General features: G+C 38.3%; 1 protein-coding gene across 3 annotated transcripts in view; it reads left to right on the top strand.

Annotated features, from left to right (window-relative positions):
• Positions 1-22,245, top strand: part of TBK1 (TANK binding kinase 1) — a 3,544,425-nt gene that overhangs the window by 2,130,505 nt on the left and 1,391,675 nt on the right. For all 3 annotated transcript variants that reach the window (XM_044088041.1, XM_044088040.1, XM_044088042.1), the window contains exon 11: positions 1,536-1,627. In XM_044088041.1, coding sequence (XP_043943976.1) covers positions 1,536-1,627 — 92 coding nt within the window. The remainder of the gene's footprint in view (positions 1-1,535; positions 1,628-22,245) is intronic.

Genomic DNA, 22,245 nt, shown 5'->3' with positions numbered 1-22,245 from the left:
TTAGGCCCCACATTGAGTAGTCGGCATGGTTTAGGAAGCCATACAAGGAGAATATTAAGTTAAGTGGAGTCCAAAACATGACCACTAGAAGGATGCAGTGAATGGAAAGCAGAGGATTTGACAGAAAGTAGATGAACTGGAGCTGTGCTCATTAGGGAGCAGAACACACAGAATTCAACCCGCAGAGGCATTCAGGAGGGTATGATACAAGTGTAGAAAAGAAGGGAAAAAGGAGACATAGAACGTTAAGTACACTGAAATGAGTCATGTCCATGGTGTAGCTGGATAAAGCCATGGCTGCAGCCTGTACAGCCCTCTTCTGTTAGCAACCTGTGCTGCAGATGAGGTGGAAAAGAGAGGCAGAGACGATGATGCTTGCTGTTTCCATTTGAGGGGATGATGGTGCATGCATGCTTAGGAGTGTACATGTCATGCTAGAATTCCCATTGGAGACCAGCAGTCGATTGTAGATACTTGCAAAGGGGCAAGATGGTGGTGCAGGTATTTGGAAGACTTCTTTTACTTTCTGAAACTGGTGACACACCTTGTTTAAGACCTGTTGCACATTAAACCCTTACACTGCTTATGGGCAAGTGCAGTGGGAAAGTTAGGACTTAAAAACAAACTCCTGATGCCTGCAGATGATGGCACCACTTCTGGTGCTTGTTTTTTGTCCTGGCGACCCCTAACTGGGAAAAGCCGGAAGAAAAAGAAGGAAGAAGTGGACCACAGGGCTGTTGATCTTAATAAATGACAACATGAGCTAGACTCTTGAATGTAAGGCACATAGTCTTATTGTACTGTATTTTCTAGTACCTAGAACTTATATGTTTTGCTAACATAGAGCATGCTGTACTTGGTTTACTAAAGAGCTTTTTTCCCTGGAACTTTGCCTCAGTTCAGAATTTCCTTGTCAGCAGATAGACAGACAGATGTAAACATGACTGTTGCATTAGTTTTCAGATATTTTATGTTTTGATTTCAGTTTTTTTGTTTTGCTAATTATGTAGAAATATGTGTTCAGTAGGTTCTACTGAAGAATGGTACTTGATGTATAGAAGCAGGAATATTAGTACAGTATGCTTCTGGTAAGGAAACTGGTGACACCATATTTGTAATTACTGAACATGGGATCAGTCCTTTCATTTGATGTTTGACCTTACATGCAGCAACTGTGTCTGTATGCAAAAGCACAGCTGGTCATAACCTGAATTGGTGGCTTTCCTTGTGGGGTAGTGTTTTTGGAGTTAAATTTGATAGGGAGTGTGTCTGCAGAAAGTCTGACTTCTGTTTCTTCCAATCTGAAGTAGAATTTGAAAAACAGGTAACTGCATGGGTTTCCTAGACATTTTATTTACCACACTGCTATTTTACAAGTGTTATTCTCATCTAAGACATCTGTAATAATATTTTAATAACCGCACTTTGGCTTTTATTTTCAGATTACCACGCTGCTGTTTTAAAAGTGTTATTCTCATCTAACTAAGACATCTGTAATAGTATTTTAATAACCACACTTTGGCATTTATTTTCAGATTATAACTGGTTTAATATGCTATGCATGTGAAGTAGCCAGCAATTTGTTACTCTATCAAGAATTGTCGAGGAGAGGCATTCGATGGCTAATGTAAGTATAAATGGCAGTATTCTGCTTACTTCAGGCTCAATATATATATTTTATTTGTGGTGTTTCAGTATAGCTTACCATGTAAAAGTAATGTTTTTTTATTCCTGTGTTCGGGTTAGAACATCTTACTATGCTGTGGTCATCTTTTCAGAGTATGTTGATTGAGAACTTCTGTTTTAGAAATACTGTCTGTGTGTCTCAACCGTAACGCTGTTGATTTTTTTTCACTTTGATGTTAGTTGTCAGTTTGAAGGATCTCCTATATAAATTAATCCGATAATTTTAATGTGTTTTAAAAGTATCTTTCTTACAAAGATAATGGTCTGTTTACATTCATTGTTTTCAATATCTTAGGTCTTTTTGTTCCTTCTGTGCTTCTAGTGACTATGGCTACCTTCTGTTACCGCTAATTAACTTATTTTGTAGAAGTACCTCCACTGATCTATGAACTTTCCTTATTGCCAGTGAATCTGACTCACTGCTTGTACCCTTAATAACTTTATTTTTTTTTAATCTTTTGATGATCTTCATGTTTCACTGTTGCAGTCATTACATTTGGGTTATCTGCTTGCAGTAGCCCTCAGCCGGCCTGATTAACAAAGTCTTGGGTTCTGCGTCAGATGCTGTCCCTTCTTCCATGACGTCAGGTCGTCAGGGGTATAAAACATGCAGCCAATGCCATTACATCAGTCTTTCTTGCTGTGCAGTGCCCGAAGCAGAAGCAGTTTGCAAGTGCCAGTCGGCTGACTCCTGAAATTGTCGTTTTCGAGTTTCAGAACCAAAGTCTTCAACTAAAGTTAAGTACCCCGTTGGGGAAACTTTTTCTTGCTCCTTACCGATGTCAGTAAAGGTTAATAATTGCATTACTTGTGGAAAGCAAATATCTCACAAAGATTTTCATTCGTACTGTATTCCTTGCCTGGGCCCTGACCACGACATACCTTGCTGTCGGTTTTGTACTTTATTTAATCAGCACACTATTCGTCGTCTGTATATTTTCACATCTAATTATTTCGGTTCTTGGTTTAATTATCCAGAAATATCGTCGGTTAGCCATCCAACTACCGGGATTCTGAAAAAAACGCAAAGATAGACAGACAGGCCGCCTAGGTCCAAAGCTGCCAGCGACGCTTCTCCTAAGCCAGTCGACAGTTTGCTGGTACTCACTGAGGCGCTTTTGCAGCCCCTGATACCCACTACTTCTGATTCGCAGGCCTCTACTGAGACCTTATTCAGAGTCTGGTATGCAGCGAGATGCTTCAACTGGTGGAAGCTGTGGATGTCTCTACCTTGGATGGGTCTGGAGCCGCTGTGCAGGCACCGGCTTCTGAGGGTGTATTCAGGCCTACGGACTTGCATATTAAACTGACACCTCCTTCTTCATTTAGGCCTAAATCTCGAACCATGCCTAAGAAACCGACGCCTGCCTAAAAAACAAATAAGAATGGCTGAAGATCTTATAACTTTAATCAGGGGAAGCCAACCTCCCCCTTCTAAAAGACCTAGGACTGAAGTTTTTATGAATTTTCTGACCAGGATTCTGATTTTTCTGATTCTTCTGATGATCTGGATTTGCCCTTATCTAGTTATGAGGATTCTGATGCAGAGGACTCTATTCCCTCTGCTTCCCCTCCAGAGGATTTTTCTTTTGGTGAAACCTTACATACTAAGGGAGCATTTCCACTGGGAAAGCCAGGATTGTTCTGATTCAAAAAATAAGCTTAGGGATTTCTTACTCCTGCCTCAGCATAGGCCTTTAGCTATACCTCCTGTACTACACATTGTTGATGATGCCTTTTTGGAATCTAGTTTGGCCCCTGATTCTTTGCCTCCTGCTCCCAGAAAACCTGACAGATATTACAGGGTTCCTGATTCACACAAGTTTCTTTTTAAAAATCCTATTGCGGATTCAGAGACTATTTCACAGGGACCCAAGGGCATTAAGGCTTCTACTGCTAAAAATCGTACCCCTTCTTATAGAGACTCCAGGGCGCTGAATAGATGGGGTAAGAAGGTTTACACTTCTGCAACCTTAACCATTAGGGCTTTAAACTGCCAGTTTCATATGTTAAAGTAACAACATGTTATTGGGTTGCTTAAACAGAAAATTATGTTGATTCCTGACTGTGCTGAAAATAAAGAATTACAGGATTTAATGCATTCTGCTGAACAGGTTGGTAAACATACTTTGCATTGTAGATTTGATTCATTACAGGCTGAGGCCTCTTGCAGGGCTGCTGTTACTGGGTCAGTACTCAGAAGGCATGCTTGGCTTAAGGAGCAATCTTTGCCTGATCATGTTAAAGCTAAACTGCTGGATGATCCCTTAAATCAGGACTGCCTGTTTGGCAACAAAGCTGAGTAAGTTCTTAAAAAGATGAGAGATAAAGCTAAATCTATGCCAACTGTTAAAGATTTCTTGCAAGTTCAGCCTCCTAGATTTAGTAGGCATTGGCCCTCTAAGAATTGGTCCTTTCCAGCCCCTTCCAGACCTTCTCAAGCCAAACCCAGACACAGCAGAAACCCCAGATTTAGTCCCAGGGGACACACAAGACTAAGCAGTGGGGGACTTCCGCACCCAAATCTGGGAGTAGTAAGACTCCCCCCTATGGAAAACTGTCTCAATGACTTGCTTTTAAAACTTTCAAGCACTTCCCAACTGAATGCTCCTTTAGGCAGAAAGATTGGTCTGTAGGCCGGAAACTGAGAACTCATTACCCAGGACTAATGGGTTTTAAATATAGTGTTCCAAGGATACAGATTTCACTTCCACACGTTACCAACACCAAGCAGGTGGCCAGATCTACCCCCAAATCAGTGGGCAGAGACCCAAAATCAAGTTCTCTCTCTCTTAAGCATGGGGGCTATTCAGTTGGTATCAGAAGAGGAAAAGGGACAAGGTTTCTATTTGAGACTTTTCCTGGTACCCAGAAAAGGCAATACATGGCATCCTATCCTGGACCTTTCTACTCTAAACACCTTTCTGGTGATTCCAAAATTCAAAATGCTGACTCTTCACCAGTTGCTTCCTATGCTCGGCAAAGATGCATGGTTGGCAACACTAGACTTAAAAGAAATAGTCTTAAAAGCATACCTGCACATCCCTGTCAGGGAGTCTTGCAGAAGACACCTACACTTCAAAGCAGGCTACATGCACTATCTGTTCTCTGCACTGCCCTTTGGCTTATGTACTGCTCCCAGGGTATTCACAAAGTGCCTAGCTCCAGTCATTGCATTTTGCAGGCAAAGAAGTATTCAAATATACCCATACCTGGATGATTGTCTAATTCAGGCAGAAAGCCAGGACATACTTTTGAATCATCTGGCCTTTGTTCAAAGGGTGCTGACTTGTCTGGGGTACACCATAAACGAAACGAAATCACACCTGGTACCCTGTCAACAAATTATATTCCTGGGAGCAAGCTTGAGTACAGCTTCCCAGATTACTTTTCTCACCCCAGAGAAACGGATTCATTTGACAACCTACTTCAGACAAGTGGCCAAAAAAACCCAGCTATCTGCAAGGCAAATATTGCAAGCCTTGGGGTTCATGGCCTCCTGCATTCTTCTAATTCCATATGCAAGGCTGCATATGAGGAAACTACAATGGTATCTCAAAAGCCTATGGTGTCAACATTCACAGGATCTAGAAGCAATGACTCCTATCATACCTTGCCTACGCCTAGAGTTCCTTTTGTGGGCAGAGACCTGCCACCAAAACAGGAGACTACACTTCACACTACCCCCTGCCGCCCAAACCTTAACAACAGATGCATCAGGCTATGCATGGGGGGCTCACCTGGCAGGGAAGTGCATTCAGAGCAAATGGAACCCAAGTCAAATGCACCTGCACATAAATCAAAAGGAAATGTTAGTTGTACAGAATTCTCTGACAGCCTTCAAGGTCCACATTCTTCCAGGACAACTAATGGTAAAGACGGACAACACCACTGTCATGTGGTACATAAACAAGCAGGGGGTACACAGTCTTACCTCCTCTGCAGACTAGCCATGGCATTGTGGAACACAACCTTGAGGTACCAAGTGAATCTACAAGCTCAATTCCTGCCAGGAAAACTAAATACACTGGCAGACGGACTAAGCAGAAACCTCATGGACCCACACGAGTGGAAACTGGAACCAAGGATTTTCAACATGATGACAAGCAAGTGGGGGATCCCAGATGTGGACCTGTTTGCCTCCCCCCAGAACCATCAATTGGACAAATTTTCCACAAGGATTACCCACAAGCTAGCTTGGAAAGTGGAAGCTCTATCCTTCAGCTGGAAAAACCTATCAGTTTATGCCTTTCCTCCTCTGCCTCTGCTCTCCAAGGTACTACTAAAGATCAAACAGGACAAGCCAAGGACGCTTTTAATTGCACCAGACTGGCCACGCCAACACTGGTACCCCCTCTTGCACAGTGTGTCACTCTTGGCCCCATGGCACCTGCCTCAGACTCCTTACCTGTTGTCTCAGCAGGAGAACCAGATTCTGCACCCTCAGCTGCAAACCCTGAACCTAGGAGTCTGGCTAATTACCTAATCGCTCCTTTACCATCCCTCAGTAAATCAGTGATGGATATCATTTTAGAGGCAAGGAGGCCTAGTACTAGAAAATCATATGCTGCAAAATGGAAAAGATTTTGTGCCTGGAATCAATCTCAAGGGATGAGTGCAGTAGTGCCCAGTTTACCTCAGATTCTGCAATACTTGACTGAGATGCTTCATAAGGGATTGTCCTTTTCCTCCATCAAAATTCATGCCTCAGCCATTTCAGCTCATTCCAGCACACAGAGCCTCATGTCTTCTCTCACCCGCTGCTCAAGCAGTTCCTCAGAGGGGCCAAAAATTTAAGGCCACCAAGGAGAGTTCCAACTCCAACCTGGGACCTTAACTTTGTCTTGGAGAAACTCACTCTTCCGCCTTTTGAGCCAGCTGCAACTGCATATTTGAAATTCTTTTCCTGGAAAACAGATTTCCTTTTAGCAATCACTTCTGCAAGAAGCGTATCTGAATGACAGGCCCTTATGGCATTGGAGCCTTTCATCATCTTTCATCTGGACAGGGTGTCCCTCAGAACCAATCCCTCCTTCATGCCCAAGGTGGTATCCAGTGTGGCACTTAATCAGTCCATTCATTTTCCTACCTTCTTTCCTAACCCACAGAACAAAAGGGAACAGATACTGCACTCCTTAGATGTGCACAGACGACTTAGATTTTACTTGGACAGGACTAAACCTCAAAGGAAATCTGAACAACTGCTGGTGGCATTTGCTGCAGGGACAGAGGGGAAAGCTATTTCAAAATTGATAGGCCACTGCATTAATTTCTGCTATAAGCACCATGGAAAACCTATACCACAGGGCATCAGACCCCATTCAACCAGGGCTGCATCTACCTCCACACCTTTCTCAGGGGCATTCCTACCATGGACATCCTAGAAGCTGCTACCTGGAGTTCTGTACATACTTTCACCAAGCATTATCATTTGCCACTTTTCTCTAAATCCAGAGCTGGCTTTGCCACTGCAGTCTTGCAGGGTCTTATAGCTGGTCCTATTTAAATTCCTCCTCCCAACCTTAGCTTTGGGAATCTACCCAAGTGTAATGACTGCAACAGTGAAACACGAAGAACATAGCACAGTTGTGTACACTTACCATAAATGTAGATGTTTGAGTGTGTTTCACTGTTGCAGTTCTGGTTACCCTCCCTCCAGCCACTTTTCTTCTTTTGGCTATACCTCTACTCTCCCTTACTATGCTCAAAAAGCTTTTTGGTGTATTTGCTTTTTTGTTGGAGGTATATCCTTGTAATTATAGATTTAATTGCTTCCCATTGGGGGGGGGGGGCACCTGACATCTGGGGCAAGAAAAAGTGATGTAATGGCATTGGCTGCAAGTTTTATACCCCCAACGACCTGACGTCATGGACGAAGGGACTGCATCCAACGCAGGACCCAAGACTCTGTTAATCAGGCTGACTGAGGGCTACTGCAAGCAGATAACCCAAATGTAATGACTGCAACAGTGAATACACTTGAACTTCTACATTTATGGTAAGTCTACACAACTGTACTTTTTTCCTACTTTTGAATTATCAACTCTGTCACATTTTTTTTTTTACTTTTTCAGCTCAGGTCTTCCAGCCCTGGGTTATTTACTTAGTAGTCCTATAGGATCTTTCTATGGCCTTTTGAAAACAATGTAAATTGTGTCTGTAATATATGCTAGGTAGAATTCATCTTTTCTGCCTCACTGTATTCTTTCATTTTCTCTCAAAAATGACATTCTAATCCACTAAATGAACATTGTCTTGCTCTAATACCCTAAATAAATGGGTGTTCATATGTTTATTTTTACATTATGATGAAGCCATTGTAATAATACCTATGATTTATTATTTTGTAGAGTTTGCAATAACTTTATTGTGGAATTTTTCTCCATGGGCCTCTGCTAAAAATGGGCACCATCCTTTCAAAATGTCCAAAATAAATAAATACTTTTTTTCTTTATGTGGTCTCCCCTTAAACCAGGCATACCTCTCAAATTTTTTGGTGAAGAATTCTGGACAAACCCAAAAATAATGGGAGCACAAAGGTCAAAATTAGGGACACTTTTTACATATTACTCCAATTCCATTAAAAAGTTAATAGAAGAACATGATTTCTTAGCTCCTGTTTAAGCACTGGAACAAGACTGGTGCCTTTGGTGCTGTCTTGTGACAGCAGTGAACTCATAAACTTGAGTTTCGTCCTATCCATAATCCCTTCCTCCTGGTGAATCCATTAGAACATATTGCAGCCATTTGAAATAATGGCATGTCCTCTGAGCTCGAGGGACTAGAGAAACAAATTTAGATTTGTTTTTCTTTTTTTAATATTTTATTAAGCTTTTAACATAAGAACAACATAAATCAGCAAGAAAAACTCAACATATTAAAACAGCAAATAACTATTTATAAATATGTCAGTACCAAATTATCTGTGATATTATCAGTTACTAGCTATTTAATCTGTATATATACAATAATTGTATTTCTCTAACAAAGTATTTCACTTCAACCAGCAGTTCTAATTAGAAGTGATTCTGGTGGTTCTTATCTTAATAGTTCTTATTTCATGTTAACAAACAACTTTAGTAACGTTAATAAATTCCTTAGTTGAGGCTGTAGCTTCGTTCTTCTAATTTTTAGTTCCTACTTTTCTAGCAATTGCTAATATACCCCAAAGAAGAAATTTCTGTAATTTATGAATGTTACCGGAAATTAGAGCATTTAACAGATTTAAAGATTTAGTAAGATTAAAATTATCAGACTGTAATACTTGCATAAAATTATTAATTTCCTTCCAAAAAAACATAAGTTGCCTGTCAGCTTTCAATATTTATTTATTACATTTGTTAACCGGGTAGTGTCTGAATGTGCCAGAAGCCCATTTTCAGCAGAGACCCAGGGAGAAAAGCTCCACATGTAGTAACAAAGCTTGCAATCATTATAATACAGTAGTCAGTATGAAATACAAACAACAGTGTACACGAGTATACAGAGTCTCAAGTACAAGCCTTTGTAAACTTACACAGAATATTAATTACAAAGACAGTGAGCATAAAATAAATTTAGAGACCGAATGCATGTATATCAACAGTGACGTAAAAGATAGGAAGTTAATTACTATTCCATATGCATGTACAGTATGGCTGGAATCAAAGAATTCCTGTCCATCAATTAAAACAGTGTGAAAGCTGTTATGGGTCAGCAGAGTTTGAAGAGAGATGGAGGGAGTATAGTAGGCGGTAAAGTAGAGAAATAAGGTAAGATACAGGCTTTGCTTCTCCAAATTTAAGTTATGTGTAAAAAACAAGACATTAGATGGTGGAAATTTAGATTTTTCTGCAAATTTTTTCATTGTCAGATAAGTGAATTTTGCATCTCTGTTATTTTGAAAAGAAATTTTAAATGACAACTGCAGGATAATCTGAATGTTAGCTGCTTTCTGATGCATTTTTCTCCCCTGTTTGTCCATCTAACCACATAAATGAATGATTCAGACAGTCGGGTGCATTAATTTTCATGCTTTTGATCGGTGAGGTTGTACCGCTAGCCATATTTCTAAAAGATTGGGTCTCGCGCTCGTGCAGAACTCCGACAAGTCGCCCATCAGTTTTCAAGCACTTAAAAACATGCCCTCTCAGATGTTTTCACCCGTGTAACACCCTTTTTGTAATTATGCACACCTCCCTTCTGTTTGCTCTATTTATTGTGTCCATAAAACACCCATGGGAGCAGAAACTTCTTTTTCAGTGATCAGTTGCTGAACGTAGTTGTTTTTATGAAAGAGTATAAAGCAATTCTTCTCCTTTGTATGGACCTTCTAAGAGGAAAGCTTGTTTATTTTTTTTGCCGCACATGTTGGCATTATTGTGTTTAAATATTATGAATAACACTGTTATTTTATTAACAAGGGCTGTAGACGCCTAGAATTAAGTGTGCACGTAGTCTGGTCATTCAGCAATCTGTAAATGTAATTTGCAACTCCTTTTTCTGATATCTCTCTACAGGTATATAGCCACTACTTTCTGTTAAAATTCAGCTTGACAACTGAACACTGTTCAATTAGACTACAGCAGCAGAAGCATATGCACTAAATATATCAGACATGGTTTACTGAGTGACTTTTAAAAGTCCATGAAAAAGTTGGGCTGAAAGCGTAAATCATGTGTGATGTATCATGCATGCTCTCCCGTTGCAGCTGTTTTGCTAGTGTTTAATCTTGATTTACTAATTTTCCATTTACTTTTTTCGTTTGAAGTTCCAGTAATGTGCTTATCAGCAGAAAGCAATTCCTCTCATTCCCATTGATCTTCTAAGTTAAAGACTTTTTTTCCCAGGAAGTGTTTCATTATTTCTTTTAAGTATTAACAGTCTGGTTGTGGACCACCTTATGTTTTTTTTTTCTATTAGGTGCTGGAGACTTACCATAAATGCTTTTGAATGTGCATGTAGTCTGACCATTCAGCATTCAATAAATGGTGTAATCGACAGCCTCTTTTTCTGTTTTTCCTCTCTACAGTGACATAGCCACAATTTTTACTAAAGCTTGCTTGTCATTTGAACAGACTTTTCCTCTGTAGCTTTCCTATTCTGCCAATGTTCAGGTTTGATTTAGTTGACTCTCCTTTGCATTTTCTTTTTGGTTGTTGAAGTTCTGGTAGTCTGTTTATCAGTAGATTCAGCAGTACACCTGCTCTGTCCCATTTATTAGTATTTGTTTTTGTTTTGTTTGTTGAGGATGTTTTTCTCTGTGTGTGTGTGTATATATATATATATAGTCACTTCAGAAGCTCAAAATACTGAAATCTCGAATTTCAGTATCTCGAGCCCAAGAAGCTGAATCCACAGAACAGCAAAAAATTTAGAAGCGCAAAATTCAAAACCTCGAATACCGGAGGTTTTGAATTCCGTGCTTCTAAACTTCCACTGTAGTCATGTATTCAGGTAAGTGTGTGTGTGTGTGTGTGTGTTAAGGGGTTTGGGTAGGGACTGTGGTGTGTACCAGTGTGTTTTGTTGCTGTGATGTGTGTGTGCGAGGAGAATGTAGCTTGTGTGGTGGTGCTTTGTGTGTGTTTGTTTGTAGTGCGACCTCAGAGTGAGAATATTTAAGTAGGGGGTGTTTGGGGGGCTTGCCCCCCCTGCTTTCATGTAGTATAGAGATTGCGTGTTTGTGTGGAGGATGGTGTGTGTGTGTGTGTGTATGTGTGTGTGTGTGTGTGTGTGTGTGTGTGTGTGTGTGTGTGTGTGTGTGTGTAGTAGTACCACGAAATTCAAAACCTCTGGTATTCGAGGTTTTGAATTTTGCTGTTTTCAGTTTTCGTCGTCGTGTGGATTCGGCTTCTTGGGCTCGAGATACTGAAATTCGAGATTTCAGTATTTCGAGCTTCTGAAGTGAATCCATATATATATATATATATATATATATATATATATATATATATATATATATATATTGTATTTTATAAGAAAATGTCAATGTTTTAATATAACTGTGTGTAGATACTGATGCATTTGACTAGTGTGAAGTACAGTCAGCTTATTTGGTCTTGTTTTATTTATAACAATCCAAAAACGAACCAGCACACAGCAGAAAACGACTAAATAGTCATTTATTGTACATAATTATGCCAAGAACATACCGGTTTTGGCTATATGTAGCCTTCTTCAGTGTGAATAATTACAAAAATAGATAAATGACAACACCAACCTGATGTGACCTTTATATACACAAATGTATTAATATAACAAGATGTCTTAAAGACATATCCCCTAAACTGAAGCACATTCAATATGCATATATCAAAAACAAAAAATCAATAAGATTATATTCAAATTCACCTATTGTGCTAAAAACACTATTATATTGATATGGGAGATATATGCAATACTAAATATGTGATAATAGACATATTATAATGCAAAAGAAATGTATATAATAATGTAGGGGAAATATGTATGTTATAATGCATAAAACAGTAGGCTGGCAATATTATTCCAGTTCATTTAATCCAGGCTTGAAAAGAGCCCCTAACCTGGTGATCCAAGTTGATTCCATATTGTTAAGTCTGTTGTGCCAACCTTCTTTAAAGTTTCTATGCATGGAGATCTTGTCAATGATAATAAATTTAAATTGTGCAGTGGGATGACTGATAGTGTGTTTGTATAAGGCATTGGGCAACCTTCGATTTCTAATAGCGCTGAGATGTTCACTGATTCTCAATTTTAAAGGTCTGGATGTCTTGCCAACATAAAATGAAGAACAGGTGCATGTCGCTAAATAGATGACCCAATCTGAACTGCAGTTGCCAAAAATATTAATCTGATAAACCTTAGAAGTTTTTCTACTAGAGAATTCTTTAGTTTTCAAAATATATTCACAGGCACTGCAGTGTCCACATGGGAAACAACCAACCAAAGGATCCCCAAAAAGTGTAGTTTGAACTGTGGTGGCAGGTTTGTATCTTTTGTAGCGAGTCAATTGAGATTGAATAGTACGACCCCTACGATATGAGAACGCACATTTATCTGGTAATATCTCATTTAGATATTCATCAGCCTTCAAAATGTCCCAATGTTTGTTAATGATCTCCCTGAATCTGGTTGTGTTGTTACCAGAAGTGGTAACCAGCCTGATTGGCTGAGCAATATTTGGTTTATCCTCCTTATTATGTCGTTTGTATTGTAATAAGGCGGAACGTGGTGTCTCTTTGGTCTGGTCATAAGTTTTGGAAATATGATATTTAGAATATCCACGACTTACAAGCCTGTTGGACAAATCCTGGGCACATGTTTTATAATCCTCATCAGATGAACAGATGCATTTCATGCGTAAAAATTGGGATTTCGGAATGTTTCGGGTGACGTGACGGGGATGAAAACTGGAAGCATGTAACAATGTATTAAATTGCGGGAACTTTCTATGCACCTTAGTAACAAGTGTGTGATCTTCCTGTCTACAAACTACTGCATCCAGAAACACAATTTCCTGATATTTAATGTTCAAAGTGAACTGAATCTCCCATGGATTGTTGTTTAAATATTTAACAAAATCAAAGCCCTGTGTCTTATCGCCCCGCTACACCATCCAACAATCATCTAAATATCTTCGCCAGATATCCAAGTGGTTAATAAACAGATTATGATTAGAGTCATATATAAATGATTGCTCAAAAAATGAAGTTAAAACCAGGTTCTCTCACCACAGGAAAACGTAACCAACCAAGGTTAAATGTGGACTATCCAACAGTCACTGGAAAGTTTCTTTCAAATGAAGCCACATCAATGGAAAAAATTCAGTAAATTTCAGTACGAAGGCAGAGTAAGAGTATAATAAAACCAAAATTTTATTATTTAAAACGTGAGCGCTTTCGCGTAGCAACTACTACGCTTCATCAGACAATGAAAGTAAAACAAAATCTTCTTTTTATACATAGGCTTTGAAAAAGGGCGCCAAGTTTATCAGCATCAATTAACTCATTAAATAATTAAACAATTAATTATGCTACTAGAGCTTGCAGCTTGATCGGGTGTTTTTTTAAAAGAACATTTGTAAAAAGCAAACATTTTTAAAAGCATTTGTTGGGGAAAAAACTTAGATGCATCATGTTGTGTACTATCCATTTAGACAATAGGAATAAATAAATACATAACAATGTTTACATAAAATGCTAATAGTGAAAATATTCAGAACAAAGCAAATATTGGTCAAATATAAATCCAGCATTGAATTTAGCTGTGTATTTGTCTGCAATGAATAAATAAATAACAATGTTTGCATAGAGTACTAATATTCAGAATAATCAAAATATCCAGAACAAAGCAAATATAAATCAAGTATAAATCCAGCATTAAATCCGTCATTAAATCTGGCTACATATTTGTTGCCTGCACAGAAATAAATAAATAAATAAGTATATTAATAAATCCATATGGTAAACTAACTTAAAAAGGGGGACTGAATGGCATGTTAAATATTAATGTTCTTAATAATGCAACTGTCAGGCTAACGCTAAATCTGACTGCATGTTTTCTGCCTAGACATAAATAAATGGATGAATGAATGAAAATGAAACAGTAATTTATCGTGAAATGTTTCATGAAAGATTTCATATAAGATAAATATTAGCTCTTATAGGAAGTTTTCAAAACTTGATTTATTTTACATGTTAAAAGTTAAATGTTGGTAAATAAATAGATAAATAAATAGTAAATATTATAAATTCATGAATTAATAATTCGAGCTATTTTGTTGAATATATGAAATATAAAATGTGGAACACAACTTTCAAGACAGTTTTTTAAAAACAGCATGAGAAGCAACACAAAAAATAGCATTATGAAGGGACATATTAAGAAATTTTTTATTTAAGGAATGTGTTTAAATTGCTAAATATATAAATAGTAATGATGGTATATTTAAAATGTGTAGATTAAAATTATGTATAAAAAATCTATATGTATATATAATAAAAACACGTTCAAACTCATTATGTATAACATTTTCACCACATTTTGACATATCTTATCAAGAAGTATGATAAGGTGAAAATAAAAAAGGTAAAAGAAATAGATTGCTCAAAAAATCCCATAAATAAATCAGCATATATGGGGGCAAAAGAAGCCCCCATAGCCGTGCCTTTGATCTGCCAATAGGCCTGTCCCTCAAAGTAGAAGATGTTTTTGCTTAGTACATATTCAGTAAGTGTCAAGATGAAATTATTAAAACCAGTGGTATATAGTTGCGACTTATCCAACCAATAGGAAATAGCAGAAATGCCAGCATCATGGGGAATGCTTGTATAAAGAGATGAAACATTAAGTGTACATAACTACCAGTCTGCATCCAACTGTGAATCCTGAATAATGTTTAAAAATTCAGTTGTATCCTGTAACCTAGATCTGACATTAGGTAATAATGGTTTAAGGTAATAAGTAAGGAAAGCCGAAAGTGGTTCAGTTAAAGAGCCTCTCCCCGAAACAATAGGCCTCCCAGGGGGGTTGGTAGGATTCTTGTGAATTTTTGGAAGAAGATATAGATATTGAGCAATGGGCTCAGCTACTTTAAGTTGTTTGCAAACATATTCACTAATAATACCTTCATCCACAGCTAAATCCAAAAAAGAATCTATGTGTATCTTGAAATTAGATGTTGGATCAACAACCATTTTGATGTAAAATCTACCATCAGATAATTGCTTCAAAGCTTCAGCTAGATACATATGATGGTCCATAACAAAAATACCACCCCCCTTGTCAGCTGGAATGATGACAATATCATGGTTTTGTTGAAGTTCTTGTAACGCTATTTTTTCTGCTAGAGTAAGATTATGTTTAATAGTGGGTTGGTATCTAGTCGAAAAATGTAAATCCTTGATGACACATTCCTTAAAAATAGCAACATTTTTGTCCATTGGTGGTTGGAAATGTGACTTACCGAACTTGAAACCAGAAGGTCTTTGAGAAGAATCATTATCTGAAAAAAATGTTTTGAGATTAACCAGTCTACAAAAGTCATGAATATCTTGGACCAAACTATGTTCAGGGATAGATGAAGTCGGGACAAAATTGAGGCCTTTGTTCAATACTTTATTTTGTACAGAAGATAATTCAAAAAAAGATATATTGTGTACATTATTCACTGTTTCACAATATTCTGTAAAAGAAGTTGTAAACTTTGTGTGCCTGTTTCTGTGCTTTCTGCCACTCCTCCATCTGTGACACCTAAAGGGTCTGATTGCTTCCTTTTGGCGGCTGGGGAACCCTGGTAGGAAGGAGCATCATAATCTGTGGCGGAGGATGTGTCATTTACAACTTCTTTTGCAGAATATTGCGAAACAGTGAATAATGTACATAGTTTGGTCCAAGATATTCATGACTTTTGTAGACTGGTTAATCTCAAAAAATTTTTTTTCAGATAATGATTCTTCTCAAAGACCTTCTGGTTTCAAATTCGGTAAGTCACATTTCCAACCACCAATGGACAAACATGTTGCTATTTTTAAGGAATGTGTCATCAAGGATTTACCTTTTTCGACTAGATACCAACCCACTATTAAACATAATCTTACTCTAGCAGAAAAAATAGCGTTACAAGAACTTCAACAAAACCATGATATTGTCATCATTCCAGCTGACAAGGGGGGTGATATTGTTGTTATGGACCATCATATGTATCGAGCTGAAGCTTTGAAGCAATTATCTGATGGTAGATTTTACATCAAAATGGTTGTTGATCCAACATCTAATTTCAAGATACACATAGATTCTTTTTTGGATTTAGCTGTGGATGAAGGTATTATTAGTGAATATGTTTGCAAACAACTTAAAGTAGCTGAGCCCATTGCTCAATATCTATATCTTCTTCCAAAAATTCACAAGAATCCTACCAACCCCCCTGGGAGGCCTATTGTTTCGGGGAGAGGCTCTTTAACTGAACCACTTTCGGCTTTCCTTACTTATTACCTTAAACCATTATTACCTAATGTCAGATCTAGGTTACAGGATACAACTGAATTTTTAAACATTATTCAGGATTCACAGTTGGATGCAGACTGGTGGTTATGTACACTTGATGTTTTATCTCTTTATACGAGCATTCCCCATGATGCTGGCATTTCTGCTATTTCCTATTGGTTGGATAAGTCGCAACTATATACCACTGGTTTTAATAATTTCATCTTGACACTTACTGAATATGTACTAAGCAAAAATATCTTCTACTTTGAGGGACAGGCCTATTGGCAGATCAAAGGCACGGCTATGGGGGCTTCTTTTGCCCCCATATATGCTGATTTATTTATGGGATTTTTTGAGCAATCATTTATATATGATTCTAATCATAATCTGTTTATTAACAACTTGGATATCTGGCGAAGATATTTAGATGATTGTTGGATGGTGTGGCGGGGCGATAAGACACAGGCCTTTCATTTTGTTAAATATTTAAACAACAATCCATGGGAGATTCAATTCACTTTGAACATTAAATATCAGGAAATTGTGTTTCTGGATGCAGTAGTTTGTAGACAGGAAGATCACACACTTGTTACTAAGGTGCATAGAAAGTTCCCGCAATTTAATACATTGTTACATGTTTCCAGTTTTCATCCCCGTCACACCACCCGAAACATTCCGAAATCCCAATTTTTACGCATGAAACGCATCTGTTCATCTGATGAGGATTATAAAACATGTGCCCAGGATTTGTCCAACAGGCTTGTAGGTCGTGGATATTCTAAATATCATATTTCCAAAACTTATGACCAGACCAAAGAGACACCATGTTCCGCTTTATTACAATACAAACGGCATAATAAGGAGGATAAACCAAATATTGCTCAGCCAATCAGGCTGGTTACCACTTTTGGTAACAACACAACCAGATTCAGGGAGATCATTAACAAACATTGGGACATTTTGAAGGCTGATGAATATCTAAATGAGATATTACCAGATAAATGTGCGTTCTCATATCGTAGGGGTCGTACTATTCAATCTCAATTGACTCACTACAAAAGATACAAACCTGTCACCACAGTTCAAACTACACTTTTTGGGGATCCTTTGGTTGGTTGTTTCCCATGTGGACACTGCAGTGCCTGTGAATATATTTTGAAAACTAAAGAATTCTCTAGTAGAAACACTTCTAAGGTTTATCAGATTAATATTTTTGGCAACTGCAGTTCAGATTGGGTCATCTATTTAGCGACATGCACCTGTTCTTCATTTTATGTTGGCCAGACATCCAGACCTTTAAAACTGAGAATCAGTGAACATCTCAGCGCTATTAGAAATTGAAGGTTGTCCAATGCCTTATACAAACACACTATCAGTCATCCCACTGCACAATTTAAATTTATTATCATTGACAAGATTTCCATGCATAGAAACTTTAAAGCAGGTTGGCACGATAGACTTAACAATATGGAATCAACTTGGATCACCAGGTTAGGGGCTCTTTTCAAGCCTGGATTAAATGAACTGGAATAATATTGCCAGCCTACTGTTTTATGCATTATAACATACATATTTCCCCTACATTATTATATACATTTCTTTTGCATTATAATATGTCTATTATCACATATCTAATATTGCATATATCTCCCATATCAATATAATAGTGCTTTTAGCACAGTAGGTGAATTTGAATATAATCTTATTGATTTTTTGTTTTTGATATATGCATATTGAATGTGCTTCAGTTTAGGGGATATGTCTTTAAGACATCTTGTTATATTAATACATTTGTGTATATAAAGGTCACATCAGGTTGGTGTTGTCATTTATCTATTTTTGTAATTATTCACACTGAAGAAGGCTACATATAGCCAAAACCGGTATGTTCTTGGAATAATTATCTACAATAAATGACTATTTAGCCGTTTTCTGCTGTGTGCTGGTTCATTTTTGGATTGTTGTTCGTGTTCTTGGTTGAACTGTGCACTGAGTCTCATGCGCATGCTTTTGGTTTTGTCTTGTTTTATTTATAGTCTTGATGGTTCACACGCACACATACTATATATATATTATGTATAAATATGTATATATTAGAGAGTGGGAGAGACAGAATTAATTCCTTTATAAGCACCTTCTTGCCTAACATTAGATGCTGCAGTAAATTTTATGTGGCTGTGATATGCTTTATTTTACATGACTAGAAATATTTTAATGAAATGTAACACATGAAAGGAAATACTTTTCTAAATTTGTTGATTGGTGGGTCTCTGTTCTGAAACAATTTTATTAATTGTTATGAATGTAAATGTGGATATCTTTTGTAGTAAACTAATGTTACCCACAGTATCAGCTTTAGTAAGCAATCTGTACAAAAGCAAAGTGTCTCATTCTTACTGTAAGTTGTTAGAAAGGAGTCCTAGAAATAATAGAGAAGAGCTGTCATCTGATCACTACCTGTTAGCAAAAGAAAACATTTTGTAGTTGCACCTCTAGCTCATCCTAATCAGTATGAAAGTAGGGCATTTGTTTACAACTGTGTGCGCCCTTCTAAAAGTGCACAGTTACACAGTCACTTTAACAAATGCTTCAGCATGATGGATTTGTATGTGTCTTGTATTAAGTCCCTGTAACACTTTTCTGTTTTTGGTAGAAGAAATTCTGTTTTTGTTATCAGTATGAAAGTCGTAAAAGGGAATTTAGTCCCTTTCGCGAATTTTAATTTTAAAAATGTCAAAGCAGAATAAACTACTTTCAGCATAGCAGACTCTTTCACTAAATGAGGTGTCAGTTTAAAAACAAATAGAAGCAAGGTGGGATTTGCAAAGTGCTAGTGTACTTTGAGAAGGAGATGTACCAGTAAGTAATCACTGAAAGTTGTTTTTACTCTAAAACTAATACATCTATGTATGCTGGGAAATGCTTGCATATCCAAGGTTTGCTTGCTTAAATGATAAAAAGCAGTGTAAAATAGAAACATGTTAGGATGCCCGTTGCTGTGTTTGAGTCAAGCTGTGATAGAAACTTTGCTTATTACTACACTGGCTCTGCTGAAAACTGTACAGATCTTGACCTTGAAGCACTTTAAGCAGTGAAACATCTGTCTGATTCATTCTTCAACCAAAAGATGTTCATATAAGTGTGGTCACGCAACAGAATGAGATCTGCATTTGTTTAATATGTTCCTGCTTATTGATGAAATGTTATTAATGATTATGCATAGCTACCAGTAAGAACCCTTCTACCTACATTTTTCCTTTACTAAGGTTAAGTTATTTAGTAACACTTACTTGATAGTAGACTGTGTTCTAACTAAGGAAGTGATTTACAGCCAGGCATTGTGCGTAGTTGTGAACCATACCATATAATGGTTAGCAAAGTGTTTGGCAGAAAGGACACATTATTCATGCAGTCACATAGACATCACATAGACATTTTGTATTATGTTATATGTATAAAGAATTAGCACATTTTTGCTGCATAATGACTAAAAAGACAGCACTGATGTAGACCTTCTGTTGTGCAGCAGAAAATAAATACAATTTGCTGATTTGGAGAATAACTTCGAATCAGCCATAACCTCTCTCATTTGTGCCCAGATATGTTTTTGGTGTACGGTAGCACTGTGCATTATGTTCCTTAGCTGGATAGTTAGAATTTCCCGATTGTCCTTTGCTGCACAGTGCAGTCTTATTTATGAGTTTATATACTATTATGTTTTCTTCTCCATGCTGCAAAGCTGTTCAGCATGTAATTACTTTTAGCATGATTTGTGGATTGGCTGGTTGGTGTGGTTTATGGTTCCCCTCTGTCTGAGTGATGTTGGATATAATTCCAGATGTCATTCTTAGATATGTTGATTTAGGAAAATGTCAGATTTGCATCCATCTAATGTGTCAAGTATGCTAGTTTTTCCCTGTCTGTCTGTGTCAGCAGTTGATATTCTTGTCTGTTTTTCCCTTTTAGGATCTGTTTCCTGCCTTCACTGCCTGGTGCAGTTTCCATTTGCCATGGATTTTGTGTTACAATAGTCTCTGTTGCTTTGATGTTTTGCATGGCTTTTTGGTTGTTTCTGGTTTCATTATGGCATATCTTGTGTTAATCTTTACTGAACACAGTTCATTGTCTCTTCCTGTTCCCTTATAGGTTCATAGGTTTATACTAGGCTATCTGCCCTAAGGCATTTATAAGCCTAGCCCAAAGTTTTGTGGCTTATGCCACCCCTTATATGAAAAAATATTGTGCCCATTAGTTTGTTGTGCCTCTGTCCAGCAGTGACACAGAGATGATTCCCGGGGTAAACCTACGATCTCCCATCCACAGGTCAAGATTTCTCTTGAAAAGAGCCAGCGAGGTGCTCTGCCTCACATGGACCGGGATTTTATTCCACAGCATAGGGAGTCTCTGAGTGATAAATCTATCCCTCCAGCACGTCCTATTTATATCCGTGCTAAGGTTTAAGTCGCTTGCTCTAGTGGTTTTGGTGGATTTGGATTTTTTGAGGTGGAGCATGTCCATTAATTCCGGGTTGGACATGGCCTTGTATGTCAGGCACATGTCACCTCTGAGCAGACGGTATGCGACTGAATAGAGCTGGAGTTTCTTCAATCTGGCAGCATATGACAGATTTTGGAGTCCCTTTATCCTTTTGGTGAGGAACTTTTGGGGTCTCTCCAATTGCTGCAGATGTCGGGTGAGATACATCCCGAATGGGGCATTGTACTCGATCATTGGTCTGATAAGTGAAGAGTACAGGGGAACAATGACCTCACTAGATCTGGATTTGAATCCCTTCATGATCAGGTGGGCAATGTAGAAGGTCTTTCTAACCACTTTAGCAACGTGAGTGTCAAAAGAAAGGCCACTGTCAACCTGGGTCCCCAGGTCCCTGATAACCTCTTCTGTGCTTAGTTGGTTGCCACCTATATGGTAGCTTGGGGTTACCTTGTTTTTCCAGAAGGGTATGACTATACATTTTTTGGCGTTTAACTTCAGGCCATGGCTCTGGCACCAGCTATCTGTTTCCGTGAGTCCCTTCTGAATGCACTTTCCACTATGGCGCCCAGTTTGCAGTCGTCTGCAAACTTTGTCAGCCAAAGTCCTCCCATGTTGGCCTGTACTTCTGAGAAGTAGATGCCGAACAATAGGCGGCCAAGGACCGAGCCCTGTGGGACACCACTTGTGACCGGCTTGGAGTCTGACATAGCGCCAGCAACTCTAACCCTGTGGGTTCTGTCCTTAAGCCAGTTTGCAACCCATCTTGTGACATATGGGTTTACATTTAAGCTGGTAAGTTTTTCTACAATACCCGAATGGGGTATTGTGTCGAAAGCCTTTGCAAGGTCAAGGTAGGCTGTATGGACTGCCTTTCCCTCATCATTGGCCTTGGTGACTGTTTCGAAGAAGTCGACCAAGTTCAAAAGGCATGATCTGCCCTTGACGAAGCCAAACTGGGTCGGGTCCAATGTCTGCAAGTCCCCTATATCTTTGTTTATGAGCTCCATTATGATCCTCTCCATAGCTTTGCAGACTAGACTTATGCTTATGGGGCGGTAATTACCAGGGTCCGTAGAGGCACCGCCTTTGTGGAGTGGGACCACAGTTGCCGTACGC

The sequence above is a fragment of the Protopterus annectens genome, chromosome 11.part0 (assembly GCF_019279795.1).
Source record: "Protopterus annectens isolate FY-2018-M chromosome 11.part0, PAN1.0, whole genome shotgun sequence".
NCBI classification, from domain to species: Eukaryota; Metazoa; Chordata; order Ceratodontiformes; family Protopteridae; genus Protopterus; species Protopterus annectens.
This window is presented reverse-complemented; position numbering and strand designations above follow the sequence as displayed.